The sequence below is a fragment of the Marmota flaviventris genome, chromosome 2, assembly GCF_047511675.1.
Source record: "Marmota flaviventris isolate mMarFla1 chromosome 2, mMarFla1.hap1, whole genome shotgun sequence".
Taxonomy (NCBI): domain Eukaryota; kingdom Metazoa; phylum Chordata; class Mammalia; order Rodentia; family Sciuridae; genus Marmota; species Marmota flaviventris.
Window position 1 is genome coordinate 181,905,463 of NC_092499.1, and position 27,438 is coordinate 181,932,900.

Below are 27,438 nucleotides of genomic sequence, written 5' to 3' on the forward strand. Positions count from 1 at the left end.
GCAGCCAGGTGAGTTGTGCTTCTGGAAGAGCCATGCTGGGTTCTGTTCCTGGCCTTGTCCCTAATTAGTGTTCGCTGGCCTGCTCTGGCTCCAAGTCAAGGTGGGGCGGGGGGAGGCCCTGTGCTGAGGCAGGTGGTGAGTAGCTGCTGCAGGCACAGAGGCACCGCGGAGCAGAGAGGCCTCCCGAGCTGCAGCTCCGCTGGTTCCTCCGCGATTCCACGATTCCACGAGGGCAATGAGGCTTGTATTAATGAGAGGCAATTACCGGCACCCGGACGGCCTAAGTATAGCTCATTGACAAAGGCAGCCCGCTGTGCTCCGCAGGTCAAGGCTGCCTATTTTAAGACCTCCCCAAAGCTGAGGCTCCTGCCACCCCTGAGTGTTGGGTGACAGAGGAGTTGGCGCCCAGCGAGCCAGAAGCCCCAACTGAGGGAACCAGAGTGACGACACTCAGACCATCTTCACACAAACCCCCGCTGCCTAGAGGGGGACACTGAGGCTCAAAGCGGGGAAGGGACTAGCCAGTGGCTACAGCAAGAAAAGAGCAGAGCCAGGATTTGAATCCAGGTCCCTGTGCTGTGCAGCTGCCTCCACCTGAAGCCTTGGGCTGTCCCCAAGAGCACAGCAGAAGGTGGGGAGGAAGGGGTGGGGACTGGCCTTGATCAGGCACCAAAGTGCCACAATTCGTCCTCAATATAATCTTGAGAAGTAAGATCATCTTGCCCAGGTCATAGAAGAGGAAACTGAGGTTCCGAGGGAATCATAAGACTGCCAAATGTCCTGCAGGGAGGAAGCAGAGAAGGAATCCACTGCCATCGTGCCTCAGCAGGCTCCCCAGGAAGCCTGGAGGACCCCAGGATGCACACAGGGGGAGATGCAGAATCGGGCAGGGGAGGCGGCGGGCCTCACTGCCGTCACAGAGTCACTCAGGACGAAACGGGCGAGCTACCCATCCTAGTGCCCAAGCAACCACCAGTGATGGGATCAGGCTGCCCCTGGGAAAGGAGCGGAGCCCTGGAGAGGCATCTCTCCTTTGGCTGAGAGCATTGTGCAGCAGGAACGTGGCCGAGAACAGTGGTCTTAGCAGCCAGGAGCTGGAGAGCATTAGTCCAAGGGGACCTGGGTGGCCACAAGGCATCCCCTGCAAGTTCCTCTCACTCCACCCAGGGAGCCCTCAGCAACATGGACTCAGTTTCTTTGTGGAACTATCAGGCCAGGGGGTGCTGGGGGAGAAAGTCCCTCAGGGTTAATGAGGCAGGAAAGAGCAGGTAAGTGGTCCCACCCGGGGAAAGGAAAACACCACCCAGAATCTGTAGGTCCAGGTGCGGTGCAGAGACGGCTGAGGTAGGGTGTCTCAAGTTTGAGCCCAGCCTGGGCAACCTAGTAAGACCCTGGCTCAAAAGAGAAAATAAAAGGGCTTGGGATGTAGCTCGGTAGTAGAGTACCTACCCCTGGATTCGATTCCCAGTACCAAAACAAACAACAACAACAAAAAAAAAAACCCTATACGGACAGAATAGAAGAAAATATTTGCAAATCATATATATGAAAAAGATTTAATATCCAGAATATATAAAGAACTCCTCAAACTCAACAACAAAAATGGCCAACAACCCAATTATAAAACAGGCAGAGGACTTCAATAGACATTTCACCAAATAATTCATACAAATAGCCAATAAGCACATGAAAAGATGATTCACACCATGAGTCATCAGGGAAATGCAAATCAAAACTACACTGAGCTGGGCGTGGTGGCACACACTTATAATCCCAGTGGCTCAGGAGGCTGAGGCAGGAGGATCTCCAGTCCAAAGACAGCCTCAGCAATTTAGCAAGGCCCTAAGCAATTCAGCAAGACCCTGTCTCTAAACAAAATATAAAAACAGCTGGGGATAGATAGGGTTCAGTGGTTAAGCACCCCTGGTACCAAAAAAAAAAAAAAAAAGAAAGAAAGAAATTACCAGCGGCTGGGAGAAGGGGGAAGATTACAATTGCTGCTGAATGCACACAGAGTTCCTGTTTGGGATGATGAAGAGGTTTTAGAAATAGACAGTGGTCGTGTTTGCATGACATTGTAAATGAACAAAATTGTACATTTAAAATGGTTAAAATGGCAAATTTTATGTTATTTATATTTAAAAATAAAACCTATGGGAAAAGGGGACTCCATGGAGACGGAGAGCACACTGGAGGCTGGGAAGGGGCCTTGGGGACGATTGCTTAGTGGGTACAGAATGGTACAGAATTTTCTGTGGGGTTATGAAAAAGTTTTAGAACTAGATGGAGTGGTCATTACACAGTACTGTGAATGTACTAAATGTCACTGGACTGCACACTGTAAAATGGCTAATTTCATGTTATATGATTTTCTCCTCGATTAAATAAAATGGGGGAAAACTATGGAGAAATAAAATCTATGAGCTGCAGCCAAATAGGCATTCCGGGGGAAATTTTTAGCCTTTCTTTGACACATTTATTGGAATATAAGGATGTCAGAGAGTGAATGAGCTAGGTTTCCAACCTAAAAAGGTGGGAAAGGAGCCAGGCACAATGGTCCACACCTATAATCCTAGCTACACAGGAGGCTGAGGCTGGAGGATAGTAAGTTTGAGGCTAGCCTCAGCAATTTAGCAAGACCCTTTTTAAAAAATAAATTTTAAAAAAGAAAGGGCCATGCCTGGAATCCCAGCAGCTCAGGAGGCTGAGACAGGAGGATCGCGAGTTCAAAACCAGCCCTAGCAACAATGAGGCACTAAGCAACTCAGTGACACACCTTTAAATAAAATAGAAAATAGAGGTGGGGATGTGGCTCAGTGGTTGAGGGCCCCTGAGTTCAATCCCTGGTACCCCCCGCCCCCAAAAGAAAGAAAATGTCCTGGACCCAGCTTTGACGGGGATGATAGGGAAGTAGTTTCCAGGAAGCAGTTTGAACCCTAGAACTGCACTGTCCAATCACAGACAATAAACTAGCAAACAAGCAAGTGTGTAGGAGTTTCCAAGACTGAAGAGAATATGAAGAAACTGAGCAGGGCAAGGATCCTGGCTGACAGGTGGAGAGCAGAAGGTGGGTGAGGCTGGCGGAGCTGGCAGGGCCCACTTTGCTGAGGCACCTCATCCTGCCTTCCTGTCTTGCCTCCTGTCTGCACCTCAGCTGGTGGCGTCAGCCCCAGCACTGTCCTCTGCTGGGAAACCCTGGAAGCCAGCTAGTCCAACTTCCCCATTTTATAGGTAGGGAAACTGAGGCACAGTGACTGCACCCAAGTGCCACTGCTTTGTGAGACCTTGCTCTGTTCTCAACTCTGGGAACTGTTCCAAGCTGTCAGTGCTTCATCTCAATTTGGAAATGATGGGCTGTGAGCTTATGGGTCTCGTTGGTCAGAGACCCCCAACACCTGGCCTGAGTTCCATCTCAGATTTAGTGAGGGATAGAGCAGATTTGGACAGAGGGTTTATATTTGACATAAGGATTCCTCTGCTTATCCAAATGAAAAGTTGGAAAACGTGCTCCTACTGCAAGTAAGACAAGCCCCTGTCTGGGTCCCACTCTTTTATTTATTTATTTGGCACCTGGGATTGAACTCAGGGGCACTCAACCTTGCTAAGTTGCTGAGGCTAGCTTTGAACTCATGATCCTCCTGCCTCAGCCTTCTAAGCTTCTGGAATTACAGGTATGTGCCACCACACCTGGCTTTGGTCCTTTTTTTTTTAGCAGGGCTTGAACTCAGGGGCACTCAACCACTGAGCCACATCCCCAGCCCTATTTTGTATTTTATTTAGAAACAGGGTCTCACTGACTTGCTAAGCACCTCACCATTGCTGAAGCTGGCTTTGAAATGACGATTGTCCTGTCTCAGCCTCCTTAGTTGCTGGGATTACAGGTGTGCACCACTTCGATCAGCGGTCCTATTCTTTAAAGGCCTCTCTGACTCTCTGAAGGGCTTTGTTCTTTCCCATAAGACAAGAATTATTCAGGAGACCAGGGGACATGCCCACTGAAGCCCACACCCCTCTAGGCTGCACCCTGGATACTGGGGACCCTGGGATTCTCTGTCTAAATGACCCTACACTGCTCCCAGGGCCAATGTGGGATCTCCCCAGGGGAGACCAGACCTCCTGGGGACCATTCATGCTGTTGGAGCAGGTGTGGACAGGGCCTGGACTGGGTTGGGATACACTGGTCACTGCTCCTCATGATGAGAGACAGACTCCACGTGGAAAAGGCTGGGGCGGGAGCTGTCCTGTTCCCACCCGCACTCTACCATGGAATTCGGAGGATGGGGGAGCTCTGCTCAAGGGGCTTGCGGGTTATGATGAAGATCTATGCATCCAGCTGGGAGAGGAGAGGTGGTCTGCCAGCAGGTGGCTGGCGGCAGCCATCACCTCACTGACACCAGAGGGCGTGGCCTCCCCGTGGGTTCTCCTCCTCCACCCCACATGGCAAGGGCAGACTCTCTGACTTTGGTCCCCCAATGCTGAGGTCCGTCCTTCCAGGCACCCTGGCCCTCCGAATCCAGCTGAGCCGCTGAGCCCTCTCTTCTTCTCTCCCTAGGACAGCAGCCGCCCGGGAGCAGTGACCCGGGCGCCCCGCTAGGGCAACGGCCCCGCCCCACGGGCCGGGATCATGAAAGGCCTCGGTGACAACCGCCCCCGCCACCTTTCTGACAGCCTGGACCCGCCACATGAGCCCCTGTTCGCAGGGCCTGATCGCAACCCCTACCTGCTTTCGCCCACGGAGGCCTTCACCCGCGAGGCCCGCTTCCCCGGGCAGAACACCCTCCCAGGGGACGGTCTCTTCCCGCTCAACAACCAGCTGCCGCCGCCCAGCAGCACCTTCCCCCGCATCCACTACAACTCCCACTTCGAGGTGCCAGAGGAGAGCCCGTTCCCCAGCCATGCCCAGGCCACCAAGATCAACCGGCTGCCCGCTAACCTCCTGGACCAGTTTGAGAAGCAGCTGCCCATCCACCGCGATGGCTTCAGCACCCTCCAGTTCCCCCGAGGTGAGGCCAAGGCCCGCGGTGAAAGCCCTGGCCGCATCCGCCACCTGGTCCACTCTGTCCAGAGGCTTTTCTTCACTAAGGCACCCTCACTGGAGGGCACAGCAGGCAAGGTCGGTGGCAATGGCAGCAAGAAAGGTGGCATGGAGGACGGCAAGGGCCGGAGGGCCAAAAGCAAGGAGCGGGCCAAGGCTGGGGAACCCAAACGGCGCAGCCGCTCCAACATCTCAGGCTGGTGGAGTTCTGACGACAACTTGGACGGCGAGAGTGGCGCCTTCCGCAGCAGCGGCCCAGCCTCCGGGCTGATGACGCTGGGCCGCCAGCCTGAACGCACCCAACCGCGCTACTTCATGCATGCCTACAACACCATCAGCGGGCACATGCTCAAGGCTGCCAAGAGCAACACTTCCGACCTGACTGCCCCACCACCCCCGCCAGCACCCCCCGCCACCTGCCCGAGCCTTGGGGTGGGCACTGACACCAACTATGTCAAACGGGGCTCCTGGTCCACTCTGACCCTCAGCCACGCCCATGAGGTCTGCCAGAAGACCTCGGCCACCTTGGATAAGAGCCTACTAAAGTCCAAGTCATGCCACCAGGGTCTAGCCTACCACTACCTGCAGGTGGGTGTCTGCCAGGGTTGGGGTGGGATGAAGGCTGGGGATAGGGGCACTAGTTTTGAGGCCTGTCTTGTACTGCAGATTTACTTGGGAAGTTGCTTCATTCTGAGCCTCAGCTATGAAATGGGCTTCTGGTAGTACCTTCTAAAAGAGGATTCATTTGGGCTGGGGTTGTGGCTCAGCAGTAGAGCACTCGCCTAGCATGTGTGAGGCCCTGGGTTCCATCCTCAGCACCACATTAAAAAAAAAAAAATGAATAAAGATATTGTGCCCTTAGAAGGCAAATCTAGAAACTGTACCATCCCATCCCCCTCCTGCCTCCTGCCCACCACTTCCATCAGACTGGCAGCTCCTTGAGGACAAGGACCACATCTGATGCAGCCATGTGTCCCTGGGGTCAGGCATGGAGGAAATGCTCAGGAAATGTGGGAAGGGTAGACGGACAAATGGACAATTCTACTAACACAGTCCTGATGATCAGGATGCTGGGAGAGGAGTCAGAGTGGGAGGTGGCCAGCACTGAGGGCTGCCAGCCCTGGGGGCCTGACTCAGCTGGGGGGTGTCTCTTCTTTCACATGCTAATGGCTATTGAGGCTGATGTACCAAGGCCACACAGCTTCAAACTGGCAGAAGGCTCAGAGACATCACTGCTGCTGCACAGTCCCAGGGGCTCTCAAGGGCAGGGCGAGGGGCTGTGAAATGCTTGTTGGGGGTGAGGGTGCAGAGCCACACCCAGTGCTGTGCGTGGAAGTTTCAGGAAACAAATCACAAATGAAAGGCACTGCCTCTGTAGGTAGTGAGCAGCTCATCCAGGGGGTGTGCAAGCAGAGACCTGGTCAGCGCTGGGGAAGTCATATTAAATGCATTTTGACTGAGATGAACTTCAGGGTTTGACAGAGCCCTGAGTTCTTGTCATTCTGTATAAAACTCCAGAGACAGACTATGGGGGGGGGGGAGATTTTTTCTTTTCAATAGGAGGAGGTTGAAAGCTAGGCAGCTTTTTAACTGTATTGGGGACCTCTGGGGCTTTCAGTCTGCCTCCTTAGTTTAGACATCAGGGAGCATGGTGCATGGCCTGGCTCCCTCTCAAAACAGTGTGGTTGGATCTGATCAGGTGGAAATGCATCCATAACACCATAACTGGGGCTTGTGCTGCCTGCTTGGGTGACAGCGAGCAGGTAGTTAGAAACACGGTCTGAACTTTGAAAAAATGCCTGAGAGCAATCACCTCAAAAGAGAAAACATACATTTTAGCACATAGTTTCAGTCCATGATCATTTGATTCTCGTTTCTGAGCCTGTGGTGAGGCAGAGCATGGTGGCAGGGAGCATGTGGTAAAGCCAAGCAGTTCACCTCATGTTAGCCGGGAAGCAAAAAGAGGGAGGAGAAGAAAGGGGCCAGGGACAAAATATTCCCTTCAAGGGCACACCCCCAGTGATCACTTCCTCCAACAGCGATCACTTCCCCCACCTCCCAACAGTCCATTAAGCTATGAATCCATCAGTGGATGAATCCATTAATGAGGTCAGAGTCTTCATGGTCCAATGACGCCCAAAGGTTGGGGGATATTTAAAATCCAAACCGTAACAGATGCACAAGGCCTCATTCCTTGTGGGCAGTGGGGATAGACTAGCTAAGATTTGGGGAGGTAGAATTTGCAGACCATGGTGACTGGCTAGGCAGTCAGCAGGGGGAGTTATGAGAAGGCTAAGGGGGCCTCTGGGGTGGGGTCATCCCAGACGGGACCCTGTCAATGCATTGAGGGCATAAAGAAGTCTGGGTGCCTGTGTGGGAGTGTGCATCTGTGCCATGACAGAGGGTGTGCTTGCTGTGTACCCTGGAACATGTGGTCTGGGTGTCTGTGGTGAAGTGTGCAGCCCTGGCAGTGGCACCTGTGTGTGGCAGGGAGGACACAGTGAGGTGGGAGCATGGTGAGAGGTGTGTTCAAGTGCAGGGGTTGCTGGTGAGAGTAGAAATGTGCGGTGTGAAGTGCGCCTGCCCTGTGTGCTGGTGTGTCCAGGTGAAGGGGTGCACTGAATGAACCGGCTGCCGGTGTGTGTCACTGAGGAGTGTATGGTGTGCTGGGGGCACTTACTAGGAGCCTAGAGAGGATGGTATGCCTGCTCTGTGTGTGTTGAGATATGTGGACACAACAAAGCCCCAGCTCTGAGTTCTGCAGCATGGAAGCGCTGAGATGTGCATATCAAGTTCCCTGTGTGTACGTAACAGTGTAAGTGACAGGAGAGTTACACTGTGTGCATTGCCCCAGAGCAGCCAGCAGAGCCTGCCCTCAGAAGGGCAAGAGGTCCCCTCAGCTGTTACCTCCACCATAACCTCTGGAGACCAGCCTGCCCTCAAGCTGTGGCCTCACTTGCCTCTATCCTGGCCCTGTTCCCTGGGTGCAGCCCCTGGGCTCAGATGGTAAACAGCCCTTTTTCCAGCTTGCCATATGGCTGCCGCTTCCAGGCAAACATTCTGTTCTCCATACCTCAGTTTCCCCATCTGTGAGGCAATGAATGTTGACTCTGGGTCCCCACCTCCATGCTGATGTGCCAGGGACCCCTGACCCCCATTCTAGGGTCAAGCTGTGCTTTTGGGTCTGGAAGCCTCTCTGCTAGTGACACCTCAGGCCTGGTGTCATCCATGCAGTGGGATCACAGGCCATCCCCTGGGATGACATAATGAAATGATGGGAGGTAGTGACTGCTGTAGAGGCCACTGGGACCCCAGGGCCTTGGAGTAGTTTTGCTGGGGCAAACCCAGCTAGGATCCATAGAAGGGTTCAAGACTCGTTCAAGGGCATACAATAAAGCTGGGACAGAAGCAGTTCTTGAACCCAGAAATCCCTCCGGGCCCAAGGCTCTGCTCTGACGCTGTGGTTTCAACGACAGTAAAGCAGCATAAGAAGACCCAACTCCCCGAGGTGGGGAACAATCCTTCGTGACCCATTTTCCAGGTGATGAGCCCGGGGCCTAGCTGTCCCCCGCACTCCTGCAGAGTCCTAACCCCCGATATCCCCAGGTGCCCGGCGGCGGTGGAGAGTGGAGCACCGCGCTGCTATCCCCCCGCGAGGCGGATGCCACCGCCGAGGGTCCCATCCCGTGCCGGCGCATGCGCAGCGGCAGCTACATCAAGGCCATGGGTGACGAGGACAGCGACGAGTCTGGCGGCAGCCCCAAGCCTTCACCCAAGACCGCAGCGCGGCGCCAGAGCTACCTGAGGGCCACGCAGCAGTCACTGGGAGAGCAGAGCAACCCACGCAGGTGACCGTGCCGCCCCGCCCCCTGGGGTCCCGCCCACAGGCGAGCCCTGCCCTCTCGAGTCCTGCGCTCTAAAAGGACCACCCTCGTAACGGGAGCCCCGCCCACGTGCTAGCCCCGCCCCTTCAGGTGCGACCCTTGTGCCGCGAGCTCTCACCCGGGGAAGGCCTCTCTCAGCAGGTGCAGACAAGCCCCTAGGTGAGCCTCTGCAGGTATGCCCCGCCCCCGGAGCCTCGCCTCCCTCTCCTGGGCCACTCCAGGAGAGCCCAGCCCCACAGTGAATCCTGCCCCTCCACCTCAGATCCAGGCAACTGCTCCTATAAGATCCACATACTTAGGCTGCTCCTGCACTCATCTGATAAGTTATCCCGGAAGATCCCCACCATGAACCATCCATGAGTCCCACCCACAGTTAAGTCCTGACCACAGGTGAGCCTCATCCTTTGGTAAACCCCGCCCATAATGAGAACCTCGCTGGGATGAACGGTCCAGGTAAACTCTGCCACAGGAGCCACATCCCCAGGTAAGTTCCACCCCACAGGGGACTGCCCCAGAGGATCCTTTCTTCAGCTTGGGCACCCCTGCCCTTCCTTAGTGAGCCCATCATATGTCCCAGCCCTGCCCATAGAAGGACCCTCTCTGTGCTGGGCTCCAGAATTGGGGAGGGGAGCGAAAACAGAGTCAAAGAGACATAGCCAGCCTCTGCATGTCCCAACACTCTGCCTGGAACTCCACCACTGGAGACTTGGGAGAATTAGAGGAAACAAGCTTATTCTGGTCTTCAACTCCTGGGGCCTGAGCCAAGGCTTGTTGGAGGAGGTAGCCTGGGCCTGAGGGAAGGGAATAGCTCAGGCAGGGGTCAGTGAGACAGGAAGTGGGCAGTGTACTCAGAGCAGTCAGGAATCTGACTGGGGCAGAAGGCAGGAAATGGTCTCCAGGTTGCAGCCATCTCTGAGCCTCAGTTTTCCAGTGTTTAAGTGAGGGGCTCAGCAGAATGACCCTGAGGCCCTTTCTAGTCCTGAGAACCTGCCATTCTATGAGTGACCAGTGAACATTAAGGTGGAAGAGGCAGGCAGGACCAGGGCATAGGCCTTGAGTAAGAGGAAACCAGTAACAGTAACGGCTGCTCTCTATTAGCATTTGACTTGCTGGCCACTGCGCCTACCCCAGAGCACGTGATACACACCTCACCACAACAGGCAGGCAGTGTCGTCCCCATTTTATTTGTGAGGAAGCTGAGACTTAAGCAAGGGGTGGTGACTCATCCAGGTTCACCCAGTGAAGAAAGCTCGGTTCCAGTCCAAGCCCCCTCTGGGTCAGTAGTCTGAACCTTCGGATGTTTGGATGTTTTCCCTGTAGAGAAAGTGTTGGTGGAGACCTGGGGTTAGGTAGATGTGAAGAAGACTGAAGAGCTGAAGCCATAGGGATTAGTGATGAGTCCTCTGGGACCTGGAAGAAGCCACCAGGTCATCACAGTGGAACTAGATCCTTCAGGCAGGCCCGGTCAATGCTGTGGGTCTAAAGACACTCTTCAGTCTCTTTAGTTGCCCCAGGTTAGAGGGAGCAAGAAGGGGAGTGGTGGAATTGGGCCAGGCTGAGCTGGGCCAGGCTGAGCTAGCGTCCTCCCTTAAAAGTCAAATATAAGCTTGTGCTGCCACCTAGTGGCAGGAGCGGGCATGACAGGTGAGGGTCACCTGCTCACTACAGGTAAACAGATAAGATCCCCAAAAGCTGGGAGCTCTCCCCTTGTTCATCACCCCCTACCCTCCCAGGCTGGCAGGGACTTCCATTTTTCCCTCAGTCACTGAATGATCTTGGCCAGTCTTTTACCCTCTGGACCTCACTTTCCCAGGCTGAACAATGGGTGGGCTGACCTCCTATCCTCCCCTACCCCTTGCCCAGGAGTCTGGACCGCCTGGATTCAGTGGACATGCTGCTGCCTTCCAAGTGTCCAAGCTGGGAAGAGGACTACAACCCCATCAGTGACAGCCTCAATGACTCCAGCTGTATCAGCCAGGTGAGGTGGCTGGAAGCTCAGTGGGCTTGGGAGAGCCCCAGCTCCTGCTCAGGAGGATAGTCGTCCAGGCCCAGCCCTTCCCATCTGATCCCCGGATGTCTACACTGTGCTTCTGTTTGGCCTTTGTTCCTGAAGCCACCTCTGTATGTCTCTCTGCTCCACTGACTGTCCTGTGGCTGGAGAGCATTGTCACAGGGTCTGATACACATCTCCTGAGCTGGGGATCCAGGGAGGACACCTAAAACTGCTGCCAGTAGGGGCTCTGGCCCTATCAGCTCCTACTGGGTTCAGAGCCATGGGGTATAAAACGAAAGGTTTGGGTTCAAGTCCCATTCTTGTCACTGATGGTAGGAAACCAGGTCAAGTCCCCTCCCCTCCCTGTGCCTGTTTCTTGATTTAGGACAAGAGGAGGGTAATTCCTGTTTCAGTGTTGTGAGGAATAAATAGGATGAAAAACTTAATATGTTCAGCAAAGCATGGCTCTCTTTATGCTTACTATTATCATCTTGCTGTGTGACCTTGGGCAAGTTACTTCTCAACCCTGAGCCCCCCTGCTCAGTGGGAAGCTTGACATCCAGGGCCCAGCCAGCTCTGCCATTGATGGGGAGAAATACACTGCTGCACTTTTCACCTGCCTGCAGCATTCTCAACTGTCAGTTCCTTGAACCCTCCCAGCCACCCCAAAGATGGCCTTTTTGTCCACAACCCCATTGCCCAAATGAGGAAACTGAGGTTCAGAGAGGTGAGGTCACACAGCTAGGAGGAGGGAAAGCTGAGCAGGGACCCAGTCCCTGCCATGTGCACAATACTTTAGTGCTTGCGAAGGGAGACAGCCGAGGCTGAGGGCTCCCTGCGTGCCGTGGACAGGGAGATGAGCCCAGAGAGGACAGGCGTGTGGGCAGCAGCGCAGGCAGCCTCCTCTCTAGGAGGGAACAGGCCTTGGCCCCTCGGGTATAGGTCCAGAGCCAGGGCCAGGGGACCCCTTAGAAGGCTTGAGAGCCTGGCTTGGAGCTTGGTGGTAAAGCGCTAGCCTCCTGTGCCCAGCACCACAAAAAAGAAAGAAAGGGAGGAAGGAAAGCGAGAGAAAGGCAGGCTTGGGGACCCCCACCACTCCATTATTCTTGGCCTGGCCAAACCCTTCCCCCAACTCTCCAAACACCAGTCTGAATTTGGACGTGGGAAGGGGTGGAGCACCGCAGCCCCCAGCACTCTGCCCCTAACACTTTCATCCAGGCCCCAACAAGTCCCTTCTGCACAACTGTCCTGGCCTTCAGACTGACCCTTCCAAGTGTTCTTAGCAGTCAGGAGCAGCTTCAAGCCCTCCCAGGGCTCCCACATCACCCCAAGGGAAAGCCAGGGTCATCCCTTGGACCTGGGAGCCTCTCTAAGACCCAGGCCCTGCCTCCCTCCCAGGCCCTGTCTCATCCTGCTCCAGCTGGGCTCACCTCCCCTCTGCTCCTTGCACACCAGGGCCACACCTCTTCCTACTCAGGTCACTGTTCTCTTGCCAGGGAGTGTTCTGCCCTCAAAATCTTTGCACAGCTGGCTCTCAGATTAAATGTCACTTCCTCAGGAGGCCTTCCTGGGTCACCACAGTAGCTTCCCCCACCCCCATGCTGTTTCTGTGCCCTGCCGTAGGCTCTCAGTACAGGAATTATATTAGTTTATTCACTTACTGTCTGGTCAGTTCTTACAACTGGGATCTTCCTATAGGCAGGGACCATGTTGTCCTGTCCCCCCGCCGCGTCCCTCACACCTGACACATGCTCAGTAGGTGTTTACAGAACAGGCACGTCCCTCCCTGACTCTCCCATATCGTGTTGTCTCCTTCCTGGGCCTTCTGTTTCTCTGGGCCCCTCTGTTTTTCTGTCTTATCTCCCTCCTTCACATTGTCCTCCAACTCTCTCAAGTGTGTATCGATCTCCATATGTCTCTCTGTGTCTCCGTCCCTCACCTGTCCCCAGCACCTGGAACACCTTTTCCTTTTGACTACAAAGAAAGTCTCAAGGAATGGGCCAGGCTGGGGACTCAGGCAGATCTCACCCATCGCTCCTTGCCCAATCCTGGCTCTCTCCTAGTCCAGGGTCCTCCTCCCCTCCCCAAGCCCTCATATCTAGAAGGTTTAACCACCCGAGCTGCATATGTAGCCCCAGAGTCAGAGATGTTCCAGCCTGGGGAGGAGACAGCTCTGGGTGCCATCCCTAATCTGCATATCAAGGTGGGCTGCCTGCTCAGGGGGAAAGGCAGCAAAGTATCCATGGTCCCAGGGGCTAGACCAAGAAAAGGACTTATAAATAGCAGATCACAAGTCCTCAGTAATGTCCAGCCCCAGGAATGAGCCTCCCATCCCTAGAGGAAGCCAAGTGATATCGCCTAGCATCTGGGCCCCAGCCATTCTGGGGAGGAGGTTAGATCAGCTAACCTTAAGTTCCCTGGCACCTGAACCTGAATCACCCAGCCCAGCCCCCACCCTGGCCCTCCCATAACCCTCACCCTCTCTTTCCTGCAGATTTTTGGACAGGCCTCCCTGATCCCCCAGTTGTTTGGCCATGAGCAACAGGTCAGTATATTCACTATTCTCATGCATCCAAATCCAAAGTCCAGGGCTAGGCCTTAGGTCTGTGTCTGAATGGGCCTAGCACCAACCTGGGTAGAACCATGACAGGAAAGCCCCTCCAGTGCAGATGGAATTGAGACTCACATGGGTATACTGACCCTCCACTCACCACTGGTTGCTTCATTCCTCTGTGCCTTAGTTTCCTCTTCTCAGAGAGAGAGAGAGAGAGAGACAGAAGAGAGAGAGAGCGAGAGCGAGCTAGGTCCTATTGGATAAGAAATAATTTCAGGACAATAGGAAGTATTCCCTAACAGTCCTCTGACTCCCTCCCTCCCTCCCTCCCTCCTCTCCTCCCCTCCCCCTAAGCCTGGGGAGACTGTTTTGTTTGGATAGGGGGCTGCCAGGTCCCTGCTCCCAGATTCCCTGACTGTCCTCTTCTCCAGAGCCCCAGCAGAACCTTTAAGGATTTGAGGGTGTTGAAGTGAATGGAAAGACTTTTCAACTTTACAAAAGTTGGCAGAGGCAGCACAGTCATGGCACTGCCTGGCTGCCCAGAGGGTCCCCCTCCCATGAACACTTATCCTGCCCCTGGAAGAGGCCCTCTTTCCCTACTAATCCCAAATCCAGAAAGTGGGGCAGGAAAACTGCTCTGAGCTCAACCCCTCATTATAGCCAAGAGTGGACAAGGGACTTGTCCAAGGGCACATATCACACAGAGCAAAGCCAGGACCAGACCATCTCCTGATTCCCACTGTAGATGCCTATGTGTCCCTCTCCCCATGTCATAGAAGCTATGTGTTCCTTTTGAACATATTATTCCAGAGAGTCTTCAGGTGACCTCTATATCCCCCTAACTGCAATAGGTTTGTGGTAAGAATGTGATGTGTTAGCATATAAAGCCCCTAGGACAGTCCCCAGCACACACAGGCCAGCAGCACTAACTAGCTGGTCTCCCTCCCTGCACCCCAGCTTGGGAACATCTTTTTTGTTTGTTTGTTTGTTTGGGAGATTGATTCCAGGGGTACTTAACCACTGAGCCACATCCCCAGCCCTTATTTTGTATTTTACTTAGAGACAGAGGCTCACTGAGTTGCTTAGGGCCTCACTAAGTTGCTGAGGCTGGCTTTGAACTTGCCATCCTCCTGCCTCAGCCTCCCAAGCTGCTGGGATTACAGGCGTGCACCCCCATGCCCAGCACTTGGGAGCATCTTAACCAACATTTGTAAATCCTTGCACACAGCCTATGTAGCTGCCTGTGTTTACAGGTACAAGTGGCCAGGTGCTTACTCTCCCAGACTCTGTTCTAAGCACCAGTTAGTTCATTGGATCTTGACACTAGAATTAACCCCATTTTATAAATTAAAACTGAGGCACAGAATGATTTAAGTGACTTGCCTGTGTTCAAATTGCAAGGAAACAATGGACCCAGGATTGAAACCCTGGCGGTCTGGTTCCAGAGCTGTGCTGTTATGGTGTAATCCCAAAGCAAGGTCTCCTTGCCCTTGGCATTCACAAAGGTCTCCCAAAATACAGTTTGCAGCTTCGGTGAATAAACACAGTTGCTTTAATACCCCCTCCAAGTGAATTTTACATGCCGTGTGGTCTATTTTAGCAGCTCTGTTCAGTAGAACTGTCTGCAGTGATGGAAAATGTTCTACAATCCATGCGTGTCTAAGGTAGCCACTGGTCACTAGTCACATGTGGCTTTTGAGCAAGTGAGAAAATGTCACTAGTATGACTATGGAACTTTATATGATTCTAAATAAATAAACCTAAATAGCCACATGTAGTTAGTTATATTAGACAGCACAAATTTAGACCTTTGCAAATACCTTCCAAATTGGTTGAGGATCCACTTAGTTGGTTTACCTGATGCACACTCAGACTAGTGCCCAGCCCAGACAGTTCTGTTGCATGCAGGTAATAAGGAAGGACTGACCCAGAGTGCACAACGATGGCCTGAGGTCACACAGCTACTCAGCTACTCCATTGATGAGATCCATCCTTTCCTCCACATGATGCTCCATCAGCTGGAATTCTCTCCTCCTGGAGCCCTAGGCTCCCCTCAGGGTCTCCACCTAGTGTTTATGTTTGGCCAACTGACTCCCCAATTTATATTGTGGTCCCCACTTACCAACATATCCTGAGACACGTGTCCTGAGTCAGAAAACCATTCTAGAACCCTCAGAGAGTGCATGTATGAGAGCCCTCTATGCTCGTGCCCCAAGGGTCCTAGATGACCATGATCTGGAGGAAATGGACCCATCTGATGAGATTGAACTAGATGTGAGATGGCAAACAGCATACCCACCTTCACTCTCAATACTGTCCCTGGCAGACGTCACTAATCAATCCTCACTGCTACCACCTCATTCCAGACTTATCTTTACTCCCCGGGCTATTGCATCAGCTTCGTTTCTGGCCTCTGCCTCCATTCCAGACACCCTCCCCAGCATCCATTCTGTATTCTGGGGCTAGAGTAACTTTCCCTAAATTATATTTGGAGGGTTGCTTCTGCTCCTTCCTCCCTGGTGCCCCTGAAAAATGTCTTCCCTTCACTGCCCCTCATTTTCGTTTGGGTTTGCTTTTGGCATTTCACCCCCTTGTAAAATGAATAAATCCAACGACAAAATGGTAAATATCCAGCACACCTACTGCTGATCCCATGCCAATATCCAAGGTGGACATTACTAATTGATGATAGACTTCTTTCACCCTGAATTGATATAAACTTAAACTGGCTGATCAATACGGACATGCTAGCAAGCTAGAATCTAGTTAACATCCTCCAATAGTCCCACTTTCTCCTCGCTGTAGGCACAGGGAAATTGAGGACCACAGAGGTGAGAGGAGCTGTTCATCTCTTAAGGGCTCCAAGTGAGGTGGGAGGAGGGGTGGGCTGTGTGAGGCCCACCAACTGTCCAGCCCTGCAGCTGAACGACCAGCAAGCATCCCTTCCCCCATAACGAGCAAAGCTGGACTGACGCCTGCCTTTGCCTGGACAGGTACGGGAAGCAGAGCTGAGTGACCAGTACGAGGCAGCCTGCGAATCAGCCTGTAGCGAAGCCGAATCGGCAGCGGCGGAGGCTCTAGACTTGCCCCTGCCCAGCTACTTCCGCTCCCGCAGCCACAGCTACCTGCGGGCCATCCAGGCAGGCTGCTCGCAGGAGGAGGACAGTGTCTCCCTTCAGTCCCTCTCCCCTCCGCCCAGCACAGGCAGCCTCAGCAACAGCCGCACGCTTCCAAGTGAGTATGGCGGTGATGGGGGGTGTTGTATTTTGTTTTTTCGAGAGGAACCACGCCTGGTGGGCCAGTCTGGGGGACTGCGTGGGAGGAAGCCACAGTGGGCTGGCCGCCCGGGGAAGCATGGTTGGGAGTGAAGGCAGAAGGCCTTGCCCTGTGCTTCCGACGGATTGGTGAACTGGAGCTCAAAGGAAGGGTGGCAGAAGCAGACTGGGTGGGGTCGGGGGTGCTTAGACTCCTGGCCTTGGTGGCTTCCTGGCTTCGAGCAGCCTGATGCTGGTAGGCAGGCTAACTGAAGTGGGCCTGCTGTTGGGATTAATTAAAGAAGCAAATCTTTGGGAGAGTAGGACCTGCAGAGAGGGCAGATCTGTGTGGAGCCTTCTCATAGGGAGTTTCAGGTCTCTCACACAATCAGGGAGAAGCCACTCTTCCTGATTCTTGTTCTGACTCCTCTGAAGATAACCCTTGTGTGATAGGAGGAAGAAGGAACACTGTGTGACCGATCAAGCCATGCAGTAATAGAAAAGTCAAGACCAAGAAAACACAGCAACATTTCTGGTTTAGTAGAGAGAAGAGAGAGATTTGAGCTTATTCTAGGTAGGCAGTTCTCCTCCCTGAGCCTCAGTTTCCCCATCTATAAATTGGGGATATAAGCCAGACCCCCAGAGAGCTCTTGGGGAGCTAAAGCTCACTGTCACCCTCCTATCATGTAGGAGCCAGGAGGCTCTATCTAAACACTCTGTGGTAGGAGTGCGACAAGTGTGGCCCTGGTTACTGGATCTTAGTCAGACTTGCTCCCTGACAATCAGGGCAACTGGGGCTGGATTGTTGTAGAAGAGATGGCCGTTTCATGGGCTCAGCCCGTGTTTGATGTCAGTTAATGAACTTGAATCCCACAGATATTCTACACACAGGTAGCCAATTTACTGATTAAATGAGCTGATCTCTGTAGGGGGCACAGCAAGAAACAACTTGCCCTGACTATTGCCCTTTAAACCCTTTCGGGTCTTCCTGCCCTGTCCCTGGGTGATACCTGGAGCAAATCCCTGAGCTCTTCTGGTCACTTTAAGAACTTAAAGATCAGTCTCCTTTTCAGTTACTAGGAGTCCTTTCTGATCCAATTTTACAACTTCAGCTTCGTCCAACTCAAATGACAGCTACCTGTGGCTAGGGCCAGTCATGGGCTGGATGGTGGTCAGTGTCTTCTCTCTGCCTTGTTCACCAGTGCTTATTTCTGGTTCCTCCATGTGGAATGGGAAGGAAAGGCAGATGGGGCAGGTGTTGTGTGGTGCTGGGACTCTCTGAATGTCAGGTGCTGACCCATGGCCTGATGGGCCTTCCTTGGGTCTTCTTTCCTGACGCGGGTAATGCCCTTCACTCTGCCCCTTCTTATTTTCCCTCAGCTTCTCTCTCTGGTCCCCACCTCCCCACTCAGCTTTTTTATTTTATTTATTTATTTATTGGTACTGAGGATTGGAACCAGGGGCACTTTACCACTGAGCCACACCCCCAGCCCTTTTTATTTTTTGAGACAGGATCTTATTAAGTTGTTCAGGGTCTCACTAAGTTGTTGAGGTGGGCTTTGAACTTGCAATACTCTGCCTCAGCCTCCTGAATCACTGGGTTTACAGGTGTGTGCCACCATGCCCGGTTCCATTCAGCCATTTTGCTAGGGACCCTGGCCTGCTAGTCAGGCATCTGGGGCAGAATCCTCTGACAACAATTCCAGTCCTACTGTCTCCCTTCATGATCACTTAACCAAGTGAGGATGAGGGCCCTGTCCCTGTGGAACATTGAAGTATGGACTGGTCTGCTATCGCCTTCCTTCTAGACCTGCTAACAGGGGTAGCCCTGCCAGCCTCTCTTTAGGGGTCTCCAAGCCAGAGCTGAGACCATGGTTCTATGGCCTCCAAATCTAAGGAAGCCCCATCAGACTCTCCCAGGCACTCTGCTGCAGTCCCATGAGAGCCTCTGGTAAAGAATCACATTCCCCACATTCTCACATACCTGAGAAGTTCTCTAAACATAATGTTAGCCTGAAAGGACAAACAGCATCCCCAGAAGTTCCCTGAAAATAAGCCTTCACTCACCAGTTCCCTCAAACCCCAGTTACTCTTGAATGGACTGAAGGTACATGATAGGCTACATGTCCCATAACTGTTTAGGCCCCTCTATTGGTCAGCTTTTGCCTCAATAATGCTGCATAACAAACAATCACAAAGTCAGTACAACACAATGACATTAACTTCTTGCTTGCAAGTTTGTCAGCTAGGACAGCTGTGTTCCACATCTCCCATTCTCCTCCTGGGACCAAAGAGTCCTCCTGGGATCAGTGGCCTAGCCAGGGCATGTTCTTATAGTGGTAGAAGACGGCAAGAAAGCAAGCCTAACCAGCTGCACAAGACTATTCAAGGCCCTGACTTGTCTGACATGTGCTGACATCCTATTGGCTAAGCAAGTCGTATGACTGAGCTCAAAGTCAAAGGATGAAGTACCCTCTCAGCCTTGTGTAAGACTGTACTTACATGGCAAAGGATGTGGATACAGACAGGGGTAAAGAACCAGGGTCAATAATTCAATCTGGCCAGGCATGGTGGTGCAAGCCTATAATCCCAGTGACTTGGGAAGCTGAGGTGGGAAGATCGCGAGTTCAAAGCCAGCCTAGCAAAAGCAAGGTGCTAAGCAACTCAGCGAGACCCTGTCTCTAAATAAAATACAAACTAGGGGTGGAGATGTGGCTCAGTGGTCAAGTGCTCCTCCTTTGTTCAATCCCCAGTACCCAAAAATACAAAATAAAAATAATAATTCAATCTGCTATAGTCCACTCTCTTGGCCACAGTTATTCACACCCTCCCACACAGAAAACACTATCCACAACCCCCCCAGAGTTTCATCCAATCATGGCATCAAGACCTCATGACCTTTGTCAGGTCTGGATGTGGCTCCTCTTGATCAGTTGACCTATTATCTAAAAAACCAAGTCATCTTCTCATAGCCCAGCCCTCCCGCAGGCACAACATACTTTGGTAAAACAGGGACAGTCTAACTATAGTTCATACTCCTGTTCACTGCTTCATGGCAAGTCAGAAGTAATTCTCAACAAATTGTCAGGCAAATACTGTGGGATAGGGTTTATTCCTAGAATATCTCCTATAATGGAAAATATGCTCTTTGGGCAGCTGAACACCTTCCATATCCTGTTTCGTACCTGAAATCGGGAGCTAAATGTTTTTTTCACATCTCAGTTCCTTTAACCTAAGCTGATCAGTGTTATCCATGCACCTATCTCAAACACTATGTGTTTTCTTTCTTTTTTTTAAGTAAATTCAGTCATATATATATATGTTTATTTTATTCTTTTTTTTTTTTTGGCTAAGGATGGAACCCAGTGCCTCACAGGTGCTAAGCAAGTGCTCTACCACTGAGCCACAACCCCAGCCCACAGTATAGATTTTCTATGTACTCCATGTGCCAAAGCCACAGCCACAATTAGGTCTGAATCATGCCACGCCCTCTTGACTTAATTATGCCTTCTTTAGGTATAGTAGACTTCTTCGAGACCATTTCCTTAAGCTTTCTGGGTGTTCTTTTGACCTGATGGTACTAGTGGTACCTGGAGAGTGTTAATAAAAGGTGTTATAACCACACCCTGAATTTGGTTTGGTTCCCATTATGTATCTTAACCAGTATCTTAACCTTAGTTTGATCTTTATCCCCAGGCTGTATCTTAATTTGAGAATGATTTACTGGCTGGAGAAATTGCAGTTAACAGACTTATTTTCCAGCTCAGCAAGTTCTGGGCCTTCTCTATTTAAATACTCTCTACAGATTGGCCATTTCTTTTGTGAATTCCTCTCTTTCTTGTGCTTATCAAAAGCAGCTAAAAGGAGTCAGCTCTTGCTTTCAACATTTTGCCTGAAAACTATCTTTCCCAAATCTATCTGTTCTCCTCAAATTACTGTAGATGACAGTTTCACCAAGAGTTTGGACCCACACATAATCCTGAGGATCTTTTTTCAAGCCCCTTATCACACTTCACTCACTGTTTACTCACCACTTGGTCCTGGAGCTAATGCAACATATTTTCGGTTTTTATTGCTATCACACTTCACTTTGGGTACCAATTTGTATCAGTCAACTATTATCACAGTGATGCTGTGTAACAAGCACATGATTTCAACAGCACACAATAATAAGCATTTGTTCTCATTCATGAGTTTGCAGGTCAGCTGTTTTTGCTCTATGTGTCCTACATCTTGGGACCAAAGGGTGCTCTGGAATCAGTGACCTAGCCAGGGCTTGTTCTTCCCATAGTAATGGCAGAAATATTCAAGGCAACCTCATTGTGCAAACACATTTCAAGTTTCTCTCTGATCCAGTTGATCAAAGTAAGTTACATGAGTCCAAAACCAAAGTCCAGTAAAATATATTCCACTCTTAGTGAAAGCAACTGTGGTAACAGCAAACAGCATGACTACAAATAGGAGCTGAGAATTGATGCCAATAATCCAATCAATCACAGCACCCCAGCACATCCCATATGTATGATACAGCTGTGGACACTAAATATAGAAATGTGGGGCTCCAGGTATTCTCCATTTGGAGGCTTTAGCCCAAATCAAGGTAGTTAAGAAGGTATCATTTAGCAATGTCTCATGGCTACCCAGACTCATGTGCCCGTATGGACCTACTTATAGACTTATATCAAGTCTTGTGCTCCTCGACCTGTATGTGGTATGAAAACAGATGTAAAAACATGTGCATACTGATATTCTTATATGTACACATATATACCTAACATGAACATACACCTGCATGCACACTCCTGTACATGTGTCTCCTCCAGGGCCCATGCCCCGCTTCCAAACCTTGAGGAAAGCATGCCTTTGGTGTATACTGGAACCACCAAAAAATTTGACCTCCCAGTTTCCCCTCAGTACCCACTGCAGACCACTGCAAACTTGCCCTTCCTTCCTCTACCCTCTCTTCCCCTCATGCAAACAAGTGAACTCACCTACCCCACAGGGGAAACCAAAGCCACCACATTTTTAAGTCTGTGACTGGAACTGCAGCTGGCTCATGTGGCAGTTATGTACTGAGGTAAGAAAGGGTGCTCCTTCTTCAGGCACTTCACTGCCATCTGCCAAACAGGGGTCATGATATACAGTTTCTGTTATAATTAGATCCATTACTTCCATCTGCCAGGAATTTGTCATCATAATTCTATAACTTGATTGTGTCTCTATTATGGACGGCAACCCCCCACCCATGCATGGCATCCTTAATCAGCATAAAACTTATACAACTATACCTGGCAGCCCTACCCATAATCACCTTCTTCCACGCAGGTAACCAACACACACAGGCCCACCCTCTCTCAGCCACTATCTCCCTGCTCAGAAGGCCCCCTTCCTCAGTACGGTCTCCAGGGAGTCATCCCTTAGCCCACCCCATACACACATTCTGAGCCCCACACTGCTGAGTGGCATGAAAGTTCTTTGTCTCTCTCATGTGAGCACATATGTACACAGACCAGACGCTGGCAGGTGGAGAGACGTGGGTGAGGACTGGTTATTGAGGCAGTGACAACCTGGCAGAATGTGAGCGCCCACCCACCCACTCAGAGCTGGCCAAATTCCCAGCTGCCAGAGCTGCCACTGCCACCCCTCCCTCCCCCTTTCTGACCCAGATTCCACATTCCAGAAATAGCTCTGGCAGGTGACTGGCAGGCCGGGCAGTTCCAGCTGGGACAATAGGGGGGAGCAGCAGCTCAGCTGCTGTCTGTGCCCCTCCCCAGCCAGAGGACCACCTGGGAGGGAACACAGGTACTGTAACCACAGTCTACCCCCATCCTTCCTCTCCTCTCTGTAGGCCTCCAAGAGGAAGAACAGAGAAAAGCCTCCCTCCCCTTACTCTGCCATCTTCCCTCCCCACCTCCTCCCCCTCCCCATCCATCTTTGCCTTCTGTCTCTCCCTTGGCCTGTTTCTCTCCCCAACTCCTCTCTTTCCAGCCCCCACCCTCTCTTCCTTCCTTCCCTCTCAGTTTCTGGCCCTCCCCACCCTCCTTTCTGTGTCTCTCCCACTCCCTCTGAATCACACTGGAAGCTGAGACATTACCCAGGGGCCCGACAAGCATGATGGTGGAGGGCTGCTGAGTGGCACCCCCTCTCCTGCTAATAGCATCCTCTGCATCTGTGTATGTGTACACTTGTGCACATATGTGAACACACATACACACAGGTGCACACACTTGGGGTCACTCCCTGGCCATAGGAGTCTTGAAGCTGAGCTGGGATAGCTTCCAGGCCCAGGAAACACTTGTTCCCTGCTCAGGGGCCCCGAGTTCTAGTTTCAGCTCTTCTCTGCCACTCTGAGCAGATACATACCCCTCCCTGGCCTTACATTGGCTATTTGTGTTTGTGTTTGTGTACCTATCTGTCACCAAGTCACAGGATGATCTGCCCTCCCTTTGCCCCTTCTCCCAATCCCCAGAACTCTCCTGGTTTCTTCTCTGACTCACTGCCCCCGACTCCCAACATTGAATACACTGGAAGGGAGGCTGACAAAACCCCTCCAGTCAACCTCCTCCCCTAAGTCTACCCTGCATCCCGCCCTCCCCAGTCTCGGGTTATTACACTGCAGGCTCCTGTCAGCTCAACCCATCTGATCCTCCGAGTGTCAGGGCTAAAAGGAACCTCAAAGACCATCATGACCAGAGACTGAAAACGGACTTCAATTCTTGTGTCATTTCTGATCCTCAAAGCTCAGGACTGAGATTTAGTTAAGCAGATAAGTGTGCCACCATTGATTAGTGATGTCTGCTGTGGCCAGAAACTACCCATATCTGCCATTCCTGATTTAACCCAGTACCCCAACATACAGCCAAGGTCACCCACCAAGTAGGTCAAGGAGCTGTTTCCTCTTGAGTCTGCCTGATTTCAAAGCCTTTTCTCCCTTGTCCTAAAGAGGGGGGCTCGGATCCAAGGTCATGGTAAAGAACTACATATGGTCACAGGAGAATCATGTAGCAACATGGGCAGGATGAATTAGAGAGGCTGGTGTTCAGGCAAGGAACAGTAAAACCTGGGGAGAATCCATAGGGTCAGAGGGGAATAGGTGAATCCACGAGGCCTTCCCAGAATGAGTGATGAGGCACCAAAATTCCTTACTGTTGAAATGGGGCACTTCTTCACAGAAAGCCCAAGGGCAAAAGATAGGCTTCCTCACTGGGCTCCACCAAGTCTTGGACCTGGACGCTTCTGAGTGCATACTGAGTGCTGAGTACATAAATTGTGACTCTTCTCTCATTTTTCAGCACATCGTAGGGGGGAAATTGTGATAGTGGACAGACCTACGGTAGGAGCGACCTGAGGTATGCAGGGAAGCAAAGGACCTGGACTGTAAGAGGAGAGGGACGCTAAGGGCACGGGGAACTGGCTGGTGTGGGGGCAGTAATAGACACAGCTGTACTTTTGCCTTTTTCTTTTAAACGAGGAGGATAGGAAAGAGCAGGGAAGTTGAATGGCTCAAGGTCACATTGGCTTCAAGTGGTTGAGCCGAGATTGGAGCCCAGGGGAACCCATCTCCACGATCCCAAGTGCGCACAGCTACCGGTGGAGCGGAGTGGGCAACTAGATTCACCTAGGAAGCAAAGTATAGGACCTGAGGGCTAATCTGACTATGTATGAGGGGCGAGAACGCCACTTTAGGCGGTTTTCTGTGAGCCTCAGTATTCCCGGCCACTCCAGGACGAACTAGTGTGCCTTTCCGCCCGCTCCACCTCCAGCACTAAGAACGCATCGCGTTCCAGATGGAACCGGTTTGGCTGGGCAATTCGAGGGGCGGAGCCCCCAGCTCGGGCATGCGCATGCCGACGTGGGCGCGCGCTCCCTTCCAGGCCCGCCCGGCCTGGGCGTGGGCCCAGTTGCGCGCCTGCGCACCGCCCCGCCGCGCGCGCGCGCGCTGGGCCACCTGCCGAGAGGGGGCGCGCGCCCCCGGCCAGCCCGGGAGTCCCGGGCGACGCGCGCGCGGCTGACGCGGGGGGCGGGGCGGGGCGGAGCCGGCGCGGGGCTTTAACCCGGAGGCCCCGCCCCTCGGGCGTACAAAACCGGAGCCTCGGGCCGGGCCGCGTGAGGGAGGAGGGTGAGTGCCCGCTGCTGGCCGTAGCTGCCGCCAGTCCGTCCGTCACTCCGTCCGTCTGTCCGGTCCACGTCGTCGCCGCCGCCTCCTCAGCCCGGACGCCCGGGGCCCGCCCAGCGCCGCCCGGAGCAGCCGCGGCCCCGCGAGGAGACGGGCGCCGCCCCCGCCCGGCCCTGCCCTGCCCCCGCCCTCCTCCCGTCTGTCCGTCCGTCCGCCCGTCCGTCCGCCGCCCCCCCACGCGCTTCCGTCCTTCTGTCCGGCCGCCAACCCTCCGGCCAGTGTCCCCGCTGTGCCCGCTTTGTCTCTCCCTGGCTCGCTGTCTCTTTGTCTCTGCCCTCGCGCTCCCACCCGGCCCCTCCCTCGCTCCCCGATCTCGGGTCCCCCTCAAAGCGCTCCTCTCATCCCCCAGCCTCCCTTCCTGGGCGCCCCCAGATCTTTCGGGGCCTCTCCTTTAGAACACTTCCACTGTCCCCAAGGCTTCCCCTGAGCTTCCCGCACATCCTCCGGGGGTGCTCCCTTCAATCTGTACTCCCATTCCCTGGGGTCTTACCTGCTCTGAGCCCATATTTCCCCCGGGGCTTTCCCTCTTCTGGGTGCCCCCCATATCCGGTAGGGTTTCCTAGATCCCTTGGGCTATCCTTGGGACCCCCAATATCTTCCCAGCCCGCTGACTTCAGAGCCTGTCCTCCCTGGATTTGTTCCCTGTTGCTGTTTCTCCTTGTTCTCTCAGGCTTCTGAGCAACCCCACCTCTCTCTCTGGACCGGGGTCCCCTGCTTCGCTCTGCCTGCGCCCCACTTCTGCCTCGGAGGTCACACCACGCTATGTCTCTGGCGCTGAAGGCCCCCCTCTGAGCCCGGGGCTCTTGGCCCCTCTTGCTTTCTTTCTGGTCCCCTGTCTCCCCTTTTCTCTGCTCCCTGTCTCTCCCTCTCCCTTCTTCTGTTTCTGCCGGGTCTCTGGGTCTCTGACCCCCATCCGGCCCTCATGGCTTTGTGTCTGGAGCTCTTGAAGCAATGTGAGTGGTGGGGAGTCCGTGTCGGGCCAGAGTCGGAGTCGTCCCGCAGGCTGGCCGCGGCTGAGGCTCCTTGGGGTTGGCGCTGGGGCAGGGGCTGGCGCTGGGGCAAGAAGGCTCTGTGGCCTTCGGCAAAGGGGTCAAAGAAGGAGGGGCCAGGCTGTCTGGCAAGGAGGGAGGGGGGCCTTCCTGCTCTGAGGCTTCTGCTTTAGTTGCTTGAGTGTGTGTGGAGGGCGCACCAGGCTTGGCCCTGCATGGCCTGGCACTTTTGATCGCTTGTGGGCAGGCCTGGGCTATTTTGAAGCCAGCAGGATGTGATATCACTTGGGCGTTTATTTAGATCCACTGGGGGTGGGGGCTGCGTTCTTGCCAACTTGAGTAATGAAGTTTTGCAGGGGGGTGCGGCCTCCTAGGCAGCTGGGCTGTGGCATCAGGTTTGTGGCCAGAACTTTGCAGGCCACCAGAATGGGTAGATGAACAAGGATCTGTGAGACTTGGTCTTGCTGAAACTTGATTCAAGATGAATAGGGGGAGGAATTGTTCTTAATTGGGCAACCTCTGAGTACTGAGTTTGTCTAAGACCTCTGGAGCCTTGGTCTGCCAGCTTCAGGAGGTGTGACCTTGAGTGAGACCTTTGACCTCTCCAAGCCTCAGTTTCCCCATTTCTAAAAAGGGAATCATTGTGTGTGCTAGCCTCATAGGGTTGCCATGAAAAACAAATGAAACATCTGACATGCTTTGTGAACTGTCAGCCTATCTTTAAATGGAGCCCCAGAGGTGGGGAGTAGCTTGCTGAGAGTACATAGCTAATATCTGCCAGAGCTGGGACAGGGATCTAGCCCAGGACCCCACAGTCCAGGGTTCTTTATTCACCACTCCACTACCACCTGGTTGTTCAGAAATACATCTGCTCTCTGAGAGCAGAGAAATGTCTGTCCCTTATTTATGCCTCAATTCCTGGTTGCTTTTCACTGGTTTGTAAAGATAGGAGGATGTGTGTCCAGATAGATGTCTTTGCTTGGGACAGTTGGATTGTCCATGTGCCATCTCATTATTGTTTAAGAATGGGACAGTTGCACTTGGAAACAAACTTTGTGGTTGGGAGCCATGGCTACTTTTCCTTCTTCCACTGTAGAGTGAGAGAACAAAGGCCCCGCAAAGAAAGGCTCCACAGAGGGCTGGAGTTTGCTGTCAGGGACCCTAGGATGTCCTAGAACTTTAGAGCAGGGAATCAGACCAGCTATTGTAGCTCCCTAGTCTTAGAGATGAGGCTATGAGGGCCAGAAGGGCCAAGGACCCACAGAGGTTTCAGTCAATACCTTCCTTTGGGTGTTGACTTCCTAATCTATAATATGGGAATAGGAATGCTTGTCCTAAGACTGACTGAAATTATGGAATCCCTAAAATTCTGTTAGGCAGAGTGCCAAGGTTCTGATCCTGACTCTGAAGACAAAATGCTATGTGACTCTGGAATTCTGTTTTTTTTCTGCTGAAAATGAAGATGTTGGGTGGGATTGCAACTGTGCCTCATCTTACATTTTAAAAGTATGCTTGATCACAGAGCAAGGAAAATGTGCTGAATGATGCCACGT

The 27,438-nt window shown here is 52.7% G+C and overlaps 1 protein-coding gene across 4 annotated transcripts in view; it reads left to right on the top strand.

Moving 5' to 3' along the window:
* The first annotated feature begins 4,624 nt into the window (after positions 1–4,624).
* Positions 4,625–27,438, top strand: part of Dlgap4 (DLG associated protein 4) — a 77,174-nt gene continuing 54,360 nt past the window's right edge. For 2 of the 4 annotated variants that reach the window (XM_027945157.2, XM_027945155.2), the window contains exons 1-5: positions 4,625–5,623; positions 8,642–8,883; positions 10,783–10,897; positions 13,407–13,457; positions 16,460–16,700. In XM_027945157.2, the coding sequence (XP_027800958.1) occupies positions 4,625–5,623; positions 8,642–8,883; positions 10,783–10,897; positions 13,407–13,457; positions 16,460–16,700 (1,648 nt within the window). Of the gene's footprint in view, positions 5,624–8,641; positions 8,884–10,782; positions 10,898–13,406; positions 13,458–16,459; positions 16,701–24,879; positions 25,850–27,438 lie in introns of those variants that run through there. The other 2 variants (XM_027945158.2, XM_027945159.2) reach the window with 2 other exon arrangements.